At 36.7% G+C, this 14054-nt stretch overlaps 1 protein-coding gene across 11 annotated transcripts in view; it reads right to left on the reverse strand.

Moving 5' to 3' along the window:
- The window catches only part of KDM6A (lysine demethylase 6A), a 209574-nt gene that overhangs the window by 121042 nt on the left and 74478 nt on the right, over positions 1-14054 (reverse strand). For all 11 annotated transcript variants that reach the window (XR_010939969.1, XM_067723181.1, XM_067723182.1 and 8 more), the window contains one exon: positions 6989-7038. Coding sequence is in view for 8 of the 11 variants with exons in the window: in XM_067723181.1 (XP_067579282.1) it covers positions 6989-7038 (50 nt within the window). In the remaining 3 variants the exon portion in view is untranslated. The remainder of the gene's footprint in view (positions 1-6988; positions 7039-14054) is intronic.

Raw genomic sequence — 14054 nt, forward strand, 5'->3', positions numbered from 1 at the left:
CAATGCATAAAAAAGCTTTTGACAAAATTCAATACCCATTTATGATAAAAACCCTCCAGAAAGTAGGCATAGAGGGAACTTACCTCAACATAATAAAGGCCATATATGACAAACCCACAGCCAACCTCATTCTCAATGGTGAAAAACTGAAACCATTTCCTCTAAGATCAGGAACAAGACAAGGTTGTCCATTCTCACCACTATTATTCAACATAGTTTTGGAAGTTTAAGCCACAGCAATTAGAGAAGAGAAAGAAATACAAGGAATCTAAATCAGAAAAGAAGAAGTAAAACTGTCACTCTTTGTAGATGACATGATACTATACATACAGAATCCTAAAGATGCCACCAGAAAAGTACAAGAGCTAATCAACGAATGTGGTAAAGTACCAGGATACAAAATTCATGCAAAGAAATCTCTTGCATTCCTATACACTAATGATGAAAAATCTGAAAGAGAAATTAAGGAAACATGCCCATTTACCACTGCAACAAAAAGAATAAAATATCTAGGAATAAACCTACCTAAGGAGACAAAAGACCTGTATGCACAGAACTATAACACACTGATGAAAGAAATTAAAAATGATACAAACAGATAGAGAGATATACCATGTTCTTAGATTGGAAGAATCAACATTGTGAAAATGACTATACTACCCAAAGCAATGTACAGATTCAATGCAATCCCTATCAAACTACGAATGGCATTTTTCACAGAACTAGAACAAAAAAATTCACAATTTGTATGGAAACACAAAAGACCCCGAAGAGCCAAAGCGATCTTGAGAAAGAAAAAGAGCTGAAGGAATCAGGCTCCCGGCCTTCAGACTATACTACAAAGCTACAGTAATGAAGACAGTATGGTAGTGGCAGAAAAACAGAAAGATAGCTCAATGGAACAGGATAGAAAGACCAGAGATACACCCACACACATATGGTCACCTCATCTTTGATCAAGGAGGTAAGAATATACAATGGAGAAAAGACAGCCTCTTCTGTAAGTGGTGCTCGGAAAACTGGACAGCTACATGTAAAAGAATGAAATTAGAACGCTCTCTAACACCATACACACAAACACACACAAAAAAACTCAAAATGGATTAAAGACGTAAGTGTAAGGCCAGACACTATAAAACTCTTAGAGGAAAACATAGGCAGAACACTCTATGACATAAATCACAGCAAGATCCTTTTTGACCCATCTCCTAGAGAAATGGAAATAAAAACAAAAGTAAACGAACGGGACCTAATGAAACTTAAAAGCTTTTGCACAGCAAAAGAAACCATAAACAAGACGAAAAGACAACCCTCAGGGGCTTCCCTGGTGGTACAGCGGTTGAGAGTCCGCCTGCCGATGCAGGGGACGCGGGTTCATGCCCCGGGCCGGGAAGATTCCACATGCCGCGGAGCGGCTGGGCCCGTGAGCCACGGCCGCTGAGCCTGCACCTCCGGAGCCCGTGCTCTGCAACGGGAGAGGCCACAACAGTGAGAGGCCCATGTACCGCAAAAAAAAAAAAAAGAAATAAAAGACAATCCTCAGAATGGGAGAATATATTTGCAAATGAAGCAACTGACAAAGGATTAATCTCCAAAATTTACAAGCAGCTCATGCAGCTCAATATCAAAAAAACAAACAACCCAATCCAAAAATGGGCAGAAGACCTAAATAGACATTTGTTCAAAGAAGATATACAGATTGCCAACAAACACATGAAAGGATGCTCAACATCACTCATCATTAGAGAAATGCAAATTAAAACTACAATGAGGTATCACCTCACACCAGTCAGAATGGCCATCATCAAAATATCTACAAACAATAAATGCTGGAGAGGGTGTGGAGAAAAGGAAACACTCTTGCACTGTTGGTGGGAATGTAAACTGATACAGCCACTGTGGAGAACAGTATGGAGGTTCCTTAAAAAACTACAAATAGAACTACCATACGACCCAGCAATCCCACTACTGGTCATATACCCTGAGAAAAACATAATTCAAAACGAGTCATGTACCAAAATGTTCATTGCAGCTCTATTTACAATAGCCAGAACATGGAAGCAACCTAAGTGTCCATCAACAGGTGAATGGATAAAGAAGATGTGGCACATATATACAATGGAATATTACTCATCCATAAAAAGAAATGAAATTGAGTTATTTGTAGTGAGGTGGATGGACCCAGAGACTGTCATACAGAGTGAAATAAGTCAGAAAGAGAAAAACAAATACCATATGCTAACACATATATATGGAATCTTAAAAATTAAAAAAAAGAGAAGGTTCTGAAGAACCTATGGGCAGGACAGGAATAAAGATGCAGACATAGAGAATGGACTTGAGGACACGGGGAAGGGGAAGGGGGAAGGGTAAGCTGGGACGAAGTGAGAGAGTAGCATGGACATATATACACTATCAAATGTAAAATAGATAGCTAGTGGGAAGCAGCCACATAGCACAGGGAGATCAGCTTGGTGCTTTGTGACCACCTAGAAGGGTGGGATAGGGAGGGTGGGAGGGAGATGCGAGAGGGAGGAGATATGGGGATATATGTATATGCATAGCTGATTCACTTTGTTTTAAAGCAGAAACTAAGAGACCATTGTAAAGCAATTATACTCCAATAAAGATGTTAAGAAAAGAAAAAGGAAAAAAAAGAACGAAAAAATAGACATATAGAACATAACGTAACAGGGAATATAACAGAGGATCTAGCAATAGACACAAAACTAAATGGTCAACTGATTTTTATCTAAGAGGAAATAAACAGTAAATCAAATTTGAAAGGACAGTCTTTCCAATGAATGATGCTAGAACAACTGGATATGTGTTCAAGGGGTGGGGAAGAACACTGATGCTCATCTCACATCATGAACAACCTGAAATGTATCATAAACCAAAATTTAAGAAATGTGATTATAGAACTCCTGGGGAAAAAAAGCTGAGGAAATGTTTATGATCTTCAGGTAGGCAAAGAGTTCTTAGCAGAACACAAAAACCACAAGGTATAAAAGAAAAAAATTATTAAATGGACTTCATCAAAATTATAAATATTTGCTCGTAAAAAGGCACAAGTAAGAAAACAAAAAGCAAACCACAGACTGTGAAAAAGTATTTGCAAAACATATCTGACAAAGGGAATATGCAAAGAGCCCATGCAACTCAATTAATAATACACAAAAAGAAGTTAAAAATCAGCAAAAGATGTGAACAGATAATAACAAAAGGTACATGAAAGGCCAATAGCACATAGAAGATGCTCAACATCACTATCATTGGGGAAACGCAGATAAAACCAAAATGAAAACCCACTACTTACTTACTAGAATGGCTAAAGTTAAAAAGATTGAAAGTACCGAGTGATATCCAAGATGTAGAACAATTGAGAATCTCATATATTGCTAGTAAGAATGTGAAGTGGTACAGCCACTTTGTAAAAGTTTGGCTGTTAACTCTACAACTGCAATGTGACCCAGCATTTCCAAATCCTAGGTATATATACCAAGAGAAGTGAAAACCTATGTCTACACAAAAACAAATAATGTTCACTGCACTTCATTCATGCTTATCAAAAGCTGGACACAACCCTAATGTTTGTCAACTAATAAATGGGAAAATTAATTGTGGTATAATCATTCTATTAGATACTATATAACAATGAAAAGGAATACAATACTGATACACACAAGAACATGGATGAATCTCAAAAACAGTATGCTAAATTAAAACAAAAAAATACATGCTATTTGAATCCAGGTGTGTGACATTCTAGGAACAGCAAAATTAGAGACTCCAGAAAGCATATACACAGATAACTGGTTGCCTGGGACCAGGGGTCAAGAATGGGAATCAACTGTAAAGGGGGACAATGGAACACTTTGAGTGATAGAAACATTCTATATCTTAATTGCAGTAATGATTACACAACCCCATATAAATTGCCGAAATGCAGCAAATTTGAACACTTAAAATAATGTAAATGATACTTCAAAAAAGCCGGAGAGAAAAATCATCAGCTATTTTTGTGGAGTTAATTAGTTTATTTGGAAAAACAAGCAACAAAGAAAGGACAGCCAGGGAAACCCTAGAAACAAGAACAATGGGGAAAGGGTGCCACAGCACTACCGTATACATACTGTATATGTAGTGTAAACCTATTCCAAAACCTCTGTAAGTAAAATAGTATAGCATTAATTCATGAACAGACTAATGAAACAGACCACAGAAAATATAAGTAGACAAAACTTCATATGAAAATTTAGCATACAACTAAGGCAACATCTCAAATTAGTACGGAAAAAATGAAATTTTTTAACAATATATTATGTTGGGATAATTAGCCATAGGCAAAGAATAAACTTAGATGTTCCTCACACTATAAATCAGGGATAAATCCCAAATGGATCAGAGATTTAAATTAAAAACTAAAACCATTTAAGTACTAAAAGAAAATGTGGATGAATTTCTCTAACACCTGGGAGTGAGGAAAAAACTATCCTATGATTCAACATGCAGGTGCAATTTAGAAAAAGACTGATAAATTTGACTAGATAGAAATAACTTCTGCATGGACAAAAACAAACACACAAAAGCAAAATAAAACAATAAATGAAAACTGCAATTTTTATCACAAATAAAGGATAAATATAGATCATACATAAAATATGGCTATACAAAACAGAAAGAAAACAATGGCCCAACTGAAGAGAAATGAACAAATATTTCAAAGAAAAGGAAACACAAATAGTCTTTAAACTTCAATTAAAAATTCAATTAAGAAAATGCAAGTTAAAAACAAGACACCATTTCTCACCTATCAGATTTCACAAAAAGCCTGCTGACATAAACTTTCTTGGTTAAGACCAAGGGGAAACAAGAGCTCCCAAAGGAGTGGTTCACACCACTAGACCCAGCAATCCCAATTATCAAGGAATCTATACCAAAGAGAATCTATACCAAAGAACACTAACAAAAAGACACTTTTACTATTTACTGCAGTACTATCTGTACTGAAGCAACTGATTGAATAAACAATGGAAGAAATCACCATGACACTGGATTAGGCAAAGATTTCTTAGCTACAAAATCAAAAGACCAAGCAATGAAAGAAACAGTTGAGAAATTGGATGTCATCAAAATTTTTAATTTTTGCACTTCAAACTATACTATCAAGAAAATGAAAATATAAGCCACAGACTCTGAGAAAATATTTGCAAATTATATATCCGATAAGGGGTTGTATCCGGAATGTATAAAGAACTCTTACAACACACCAATTTTTTTTTTTTTTAAGTTTTCGGCCGCGCCACGCAGCCATGTGGGATCTTAGTTCCCAGATCAGGGATCAAACCCATGCACCCTTCATTGGAAGCGTGGAGTCTTAAACACTGAACCGCCAGGGCAGTCCCAACACACTAATTTTTTAAAAAACAAATTTAAAAATCAGCAAAGGTTTACAGAGGCATTTCACCAAAGAATATACACAAATAGCTAATGTGGTCATTAAACAGTGCTCAACGTCAGTCATTAGGAAAATGCAAATAAAAACTGTAATAATGAGGATATGGAGAAACTGTTACCCTCATACACTGCTGGTAAGAATGTAAAATGTTACAGCCACCCTGGAAAACAATTTTGGCAGTTTCTCAAAATGTTAAACATAGATTTACTTTACAACCTGGCAATTCCACCCCTGGTTATTTACCGAAGAGAACTGAAACTATATATGTCCACACAAAAACTTGTATACAGATGTTCACAGGAGCATTATTCACAATAGCCAAAAAGTAGAGACAACTAAAATGCTCAACTGATGAATGGATATATAAAATATGGTATAACCACACAATGGAATATTATTAGATAATAAAAAGGAATAAAGTATTAATACATGCTACACATGGATCAACCTTAAAAATATATGCTTAGCGAAAGAAGTCAGTCACAAAAGACTACATATTATATGATTCAATTTATATGAAATACCCAGAAAATACAAATACACAGAGACAGAAAGTAGATTAGTACTCGCCAGGGGTTGGGCATGAGGTTTCATTACGGTGAGATAGACATGTCCTAAAGTAAGACTTTGGTTATGGTTGCACAACTCTGGAAATTTACTAAAAGTCACTGAATGGCATAAAGAAGTTGAATTTTATGGTATTTAATTACACTTCAATAAGCTTTAAAAAGAAGAAAAGATAAGCCATAGACTAGAAAAGATATTTTCAATATATTTTTTAAATTACCAAAATATACTGTTAAAACTTCTACATATCAAAAAGAAACATAAATTAGGCAATAGAAAAAATAAAATCCACCTTAAAAATCTGAAATGGCAATTCAGATAAAGAAACCCCACTGGTCAGTAAACTTATACTTCAAAGTAAACATGATGTGAAAGATTAACCTGTCCAGGTAACTTTATGCACTGCTCAAACTAAGAAAATAGATGATTCATTGCTGTGCACAGTTCTTCATTTAGGTACTGGTCTTTTAAAAAATGGTTAGGTTCAGCTGCCCTCAGAGCTCCAATTATAGACAGACTATACCAATAAAGATTTTCATTTATGCCTTCCCTTTTCAGCCTGATACAGCCATCTTCAGACTTCTTTTATTCCTAGGTACCAACTTAAGACAACTGAAGAATCATTTTGTTGCCATTTGATTTTAATGGCTTTAACTTTCACACTTTGGATCGTCTTTGGCCAACAAACTGTGTCAGAATAATCTAATTCTTTTAACAAAATACAAGTTGATCATACAAGACAGCACAAATGAAGAACACTCATTTCTCCCTTTCCAATCCCTTTTGCCTAGAAGTAATATTTTCAATTAACAAAACAAAAAAGCAAGAGCACAATTCGTTTTGAGTATAAACAGCAGTAATCTGCCAGAGAAGAGAAGGGGAGGGAAGAGGAGAAGGGAAGGGAAGGGAAGGGGAAGAGGGAAAGAGGGGAAGGGAAGGGGTATGCAAATGTGCACTAACCTTCCAGTAGTCAGACTGTAAACTGTAGTACCTCTGGTATGCAGATAATGCTGAAAGAAGGAAAATAAGCATGAGTCACAATTATGTCCCATTTCAAAATCAATTAACAAGTTTTAAGAAACATTACAACAAAATTCCCATCATACCCACCTCCCAGCAGATAGTGATATTTAAAACCAAACAATTTAAACTCTGGGGCGTCCCTACTCATAGTCAGACATGGTAACAAATGTCCAATATATAGGAGTTCAAGGAAGTAAAACCATGGTCACATTTCAAACCTGCACTTGAACAGAATCTGGGCAACCTCTTGAATCAACTTGACCTTCCTCAGAGACCAAATCTGATAAATGGATTAATACTCCAGAATGTGATGGGTCGTTTGTTCTAACAAGGGATCTCACTTCCAAAAATGACTAAGAGGGCTTCCCTGGTGGCGCAGTGGTTGAGAGTCCGCCTGCGGATGCAGGGGACACGGGTTCGTGCCCCGGTCCGGGAGGATCCCACATGCCGCGGAGCCACTGGGCCTGTGAGCCATGGCCGCTGAGCCTGTGTGTCCGGAGCCTGTGCTCCGTAACGGGAGAGGCCACAACAGTGAGAGGCCCACATACCTCAAAAAAAAAAAAAAAAAAAAAATGACTAAGAGCTCAACCACCTCAAAGAGCAAAGGAACTACAGTTGACTCTTGAACAACACAGACGTAAGAGGCACTGACCTCCGCACAGTAGAAAAGCCAAGTATAACTTATCGACGGCTCTCTGGATCCGCAGTTCTGTATCCTTGGATTCAACCGACCACAAGATCATGTAGTGCTATAGTATTTACTACTGAAAATATTCCATGTGTAAGTGGACCTGCGAAGTTCAAACCCCTGTTGTTCAAGGGTCAACCGTACTCCTTTTGTGCTGCTCCCTTTCATACAATCAAAAAAGAAAAAAACCCAGCCCACAATTACCTTACCCCAAACTCCAACTCAATTCCAAAATAGGGCATCCCATACCCCTAAATCCATCTCAAGGTATAACAGGCTCTGGAAGAAATTAAACTACAGTCGTCCCTCAGTATCTGCAGTGGATTGGTCCCAGGATCCGCCGTAGATACCAAAATCCACTGTGATCACATCCCACAGTCGGCCCTGCATGTGCACGGATTCCACATCCACGGATGATAAAAATAGCAGTACATATATGTACTGAAAAAATCCCACGTATAAGAGGACCTGCAAGGCTCAAACCTGTGCTGTTGAACAGTCAACTGTAGAGCTTGTCAATCCAAAAACTCAGTGAGGGGCAGGCAGTAACAAAGTAAAGTAAAGGTTATACATGCACATTAGAATTGGTAGAGAGCCTTTTTTTAAAAACTCATGAGCAATAAATAAGTCACGGGGGTGTAATGTGCAGCATGATGACTATAATTAATAATACTGTATTACATATTTGAAAGCTGCTAAGAGTAAATCTTAAAAGTTCTCATCACAAGAAAAAATACTATAACTGTGTATGGTGACAGATGTTAACTAGACTTAACTATGATCATTCCACAATATATGCAAACATCAAATCATTATGTTATATACCTAAAACTAATAGTTATATATCAATTATACCTCAATTTTTAAAAAGAGTAACATTTTCAAATAAGATTTTCAACACGTGTAAAAAAATTTTATACTGAAAAAAAAATGGGGAGGGTGGAAATTAACATTTTCTAAAACTCCAGGTATGTTTTCATACTGTTCATCAGTAAGCAGCCAAAATGAATACCATATAGAATACCACATAGAGAACTTCCTGAATATGTTCAAATTAGAGAAGCATCACCCAAAAACATCATCACGTATCTGAACAAGTAACTTATTTGAATTATGTTCATCTTTTTTGCACAAAGATGATGCCAACCAACCTATCACTGGAAGGACATTTAGACTGTAATTTTTCCAGTTCTGAGGAAGAGGTGATTTCAAGCCATCTTCTGTTTTCTAGTTCTTCATACATGAGTGTAGCTAGCTCATAAAGATCACTGATTAATGGTTTTCTAAAAAGAAAAGCAAACCAACTTACCAAGCTAGACAGAACAGAATAGTCAAATAAGGTTTGACGGATTTATAGAGAACAGTCATGGAAAAGGTGTTTTCTCTCTACTGCCTGATGTGAACAAGGAAGCATATATCACCAACTGCCACCACAGGGGAACTATTCTTAAGATGAAGCCCACAGAAGATAGCAGCAGAAACAGATGGAAAGTACTGGATACTTCTAGACTTCAAACTATATCTAGTGCACAACTCACCTATGAACCTTCAATTATATGAGGGAATAAATCTCCTTATTGTTTAAGCCAGAATCAAGTCTTTGATATTTGTGCCTCCTAACCAAGAGAAGCCAGGGTCCCTGACAATTTTGTGCAATCACCATATCAAGCCTGGACTGTCCTTTTAACGGGAATTTCAACAAACTTGAAGGGTATGTTTCCAATAACATGAATAACAATATATATTACATGACTTCATAAAATTCCCATTTTAGAATTTGAAGAGCCCTTAAAGAGACAGTATGATGTAACTGAAACCGAGGTACCTACGTGAACCGAAGAAGCCTATGTGATTATCAATTGGGAGAAACATGGCATCCATACTACAATATGATGAATTGAGAAATAAATACAAGCCCTCAAATTCAAAGTCACAAAAGTAAATGCTCCAAATTTCAAGCACAGATTTGTAAATGAGACACTTCAATGAGCATTTGTTATCTTTCCATTCATTTACACATTTCTCAACAATTATACTTTACTCCATTAGGCCTAGGATCCTATATTTTAAGAAAGACCTTAACATATTTAACATTTTTCCTAATCCAAATAAATCATTAAAACTCTACAAGTACCCACCACCAGAGTCTCTCTAATGAAATCCTTTTAACCAAAGCACAGTCCTTATTTCCAATCTTTAAGTCAGTTACCTATTGTGAAAATAAATTCCTACTCCACTGTAACTAGATTTTCCTTAAGTCCTTAATAGAGAATGAGGGAAATCATTTATTTGGACATACTTATAATGCTTAAAACCAGTTTCAGGATTGTACCATCTGTCTAATGGGCTTTTCCTTCCCTAAATCACCTAATCTTCACTTGGAGATCCCTCAGTTATTTACTGGCTCAAGAAGTCCTTGTTCATCCCACTAGGAAATCTTTTTAACAGTACTTCAGGCAAGACTGTCCTTTTCTTTTGCCACTTAACCAAGAATGGTGTGCTCAAACATATTAATTTCAACTCTCTATCAACCAATTTCCAAAGGTCAGATATTTTTAATCGTTGGAATCAACTTTATTTATGGACAGACTTTTTTCATAATTCTGAGTTTTATTTTGTTTTTAAATAAGCCCATTTAGTCTGTGTAGACTTAAAAAAAGAGAGAAAAATATAATGAATTTAAAGGATTATAGAAAACTGGCAGAGTACTAACAAAGTAACCAGGTCTAAAAAAATTAAATGCAAAAGAAAACAAGCAAAAATACAAATGCAAATAAGAAGGAAGTTAAATTTAACTTTCTGCCAGAAAAAGGGAGTCTCCTTCAGAGTAAGATGCAACAGAAATGCAAGGAAGAAACAGATTTAAAATTCAATCTACACTCACATTAGACTATGCACTAACTGCAGGCAGAACTCAGCATTTCTCTTTTCATCTCTAGCCCAGTGTATAACACTATAGGCAGCAGGTTAGCTGCTCACGGGTGAGTCTATGGGTATGGAAGGGAAGGAAAGGAAAGAAGTACAAGTAAATCTGTCAATTGCACTGACTGTCATCTTTAGGCCAGAACAAGTTGTGACTGCCTAAGATTATTATTAGGTCAAAAGATCTTTGATTATTTTTATCTGAGGCTGAACTAAAAAGTTGTATTTATACCCTGGGATAAATGAGATCTCAGAGAGCTTATACTAACTGTTTCACTGTATATAAATGACTGATGTACCTAACTCCCTAGCACCTTTCTGCCTTCTCAAATCTATGACTGCCTAAAACACATCTTCTCTTGTATGTAGTATTAATACACATTAACATTTGAAAAACCCTCTGGATAGTATCCAACACAACAGACCTTTGTTCCTAAGATTACAGAGACAAGCAGACAGGAAGTTGGAAAAGCAAAGAAACAAATCTTGGAATCCTTTTACTCCTCTATCAGCATCTTCACTGAGGTTTTCAAGTCAAATTAACACATCTACTGAGATCTCAGATTTACTACTTCTTTGTCGTCATTAAAATAATATACTCTTCGAGGTCTTTATTTTTATTTTTTTGGCCACGCAGCATGCGAGATCTTAGTTCCCCAACTAGGGATCGAACCTGTGCCCCCTGCAGTGGAAGGGCAGAGTCGCAAGCACTGGACCACCAGGGAAGTCCCTCCTTGAGGTTTTTAATATCGCACACTTGGTTTACTACAAGAACCATCAAGTAGCTGTCTTATTTGTATTCCTTCAATGTGTTCTACCACCAGCTCTCTAGTTCTTGAAGCTACAACTTTTGCTCGTTGCCTGGATATGAACTGACAACCTGGGTTATGGCCACTATTCTTTTCCCTTGGGTTATTTTTCTCAATTGCATTTTCTAATTCTAGGCCACAAGTAGATTGAACAAAATCAATTATGCCCAAATTGTGATGAGAGGGAGTGGAGGCACAGTGATTTGTTTATATCAGTAAATACGTTTAAATAAAGTTATATAGAGAAAGAGGGTACAATGACTACAAATGCAATGAAAACACATGAATGATCACCTTAACTGTATCAGCTTTCAGAAAGATACATCATATTCATTCTATGTATATTACATGCCAGTTTATGTCAGTATTCTGGATTTTCATTTCATTTTACTATTTCAACACAAAGTAAATTTGTATCATATATACTATGCAAACTACCCCAATGACTATCTGAAAGAACTTTTAAACAAAGAGCAGATTCTTACAAGAATCACAACCTTTAGTTCCAACAACCATGACAATAAAGAGATGAACCATGCAAGGATCCAAAAAAAGGCAATTTTTGGAGAAGCCAAACTCAAGATCTATTATTGGAAAACATGCACTTTATGTCCTTATACTATATATATCCTAGGATGGAGTGTTGTCATTCCACCCAAGAAACATAGAAAGAGAGAAAGACAAAAAGAGCTCACCAACTCTGACTTAAGACTTCTCCACATAAGCAACTCTTAGCATGTAACTTGCCCTAGCCATTTATAATTACTGAGGAACTAAAACAACCAAAACCTACTTTGCCCAAAAGTGATAGACAATGCAACAAATGACCAATTACTTGAAGGAAGGAGGAAAGGGAGAAAGATCTATCATCAGGTGGAATTTCAGGGAAAACTTCCAGCTCACCACAAACCATGAAGAAACTATCTGTAAAAGTGTCAAGGTTTTCATACTAATATCAGGAATGATTAATTATTGTATCTCCTTCAACTAATTTTTTTACTTCTGGAATTTTTACTATCTGCAACCCAAGTCTCTTACCTCAGAGTTTCTATCATTTTATAATTTTGCTGTGTACTGAGGTATTTTACTACCGGATTTTCTAAGCAATCAACTTAACTTAATGACGATTCTCTCCTATAATCTGCCATACATATTCACAAATATTTACACATAATTTCTATTAATTAAATTGCTCCTGAGACCCATCACATATATTCACAAGAATATACACTTGTCCTTCAGCCCGGGGTTCTCTGTCTCTCAGGTTGTTCTTCAACTCAAAGAAGAGAAATCACAGTACCATCTCCATGGCTTAAGGCAGTCTGTCTGACAGCCCCATCAGCTGTTTGGTTCAGCTGAGGTTGACAGGTTAGCCGTGGGGGTAGGAGTGGAAAGGAGGTATAGGACTGTTGGCAGTCTTGCGTACAAGAGAGCCTCTAGCAGTGAGTTGTCTTAAGCTGAGGAGAGCAACCTTGCCTGAGGTCACACTCCTTCCCATGTCCAGTATGGAATGAATGGAGTATAAAGGCCTGGTCATCTTGGCCCAACCAGTGATAGCCATTCTAGCTCCGGGGCTCCCCATGGAGTTGGCCAAGGCTGTCACAGCTTAACTTCTCCCTCTGTCCAATCCTGGTTCCATTTCCCACCTTCCACAGTGCTGATCCTAAAGGTACTCCTTACTAAACATCTTGTATGCTAAACTCACTGCAAAGGAATCCAACCAACAACAGGCTAAGTGCAATAAGCCTCCAGCCTCCATTTTCCCGCAATCCTCTAACCCATTACTTTTTCAGGACAAATTCCTAGAAGCCTAATAACCAAATCAAGTGATGGAAAATTTTTTAAATTCTTCATACATATTACCAACCAGAAAGACTAAAAAATGTTTTATAAGGTCTTTTTATCTTCTTCTTCAAATTCCTCTGAAATGAAAAGGTAATTTTTAATTAATAAATCCATAACAGTAAAGACAACGAAAGTATACTATCTGTAGATCAGAAATTTTTAGAAATTCATATAAGACAGGAAGTAGATGAGATCAGAATAAGAAATAAGGGCAGAAAAACCACAGTCCAAAATGTACACAAAATATTTTCTAGCATTTTCTACTCCAAAAGTAGAAGCAGTTTTTCATAAGGAACCCCAAACTCTGAAAATTTCACGCACAAGAGGACTCAGGACAGTATTTAAAGAACTGTCCTCAGAATAAACAGGGCCAGTAAATCCCCCACATACATACATCTGAGCAGTCTACTCACATGTTCACTGAATAGTTTATGTTTATTTCCCAGTAAGTTATGGTTTGTAATCTGTTCTCTAAAAATAAACATCTATTTGTTTGGGGCTAGAGGTTCTCATCTTGTACTGGTTCCAAAGAAAAAAGGAGAAAGTAGCCTGAGGTAACAAATGTCTCCATAAATTGGTGATGATGGTGATGATGTGTGGAAGGGGCTACTAGAGACTGGCTCTAGTCTGGGACTTCTGGGAAGACAGTGAAGAGAATGGATAGAAAGATTTCAATAATTAGTATTTTTAAAGGATTTTTTTTAAGTGGGAATGTGGTCAATAAAGCCTCAAGGATGAA

Source organism: Pseudorca crassidens, chromosome X (genome assembly GCF_039906515.1).
Source record: "Pseudorca crassidens isolate mPseCra1 chromosome X, mPseCra1.hap1, whole genome shotgun sequence".
NCBI classification, from domain to species: Eukaryota; Metazoa; Chordata; class Mammalia; order Artiodactyla; family Delphinidae; genus Pseudorca; species Pseudorca crassidens.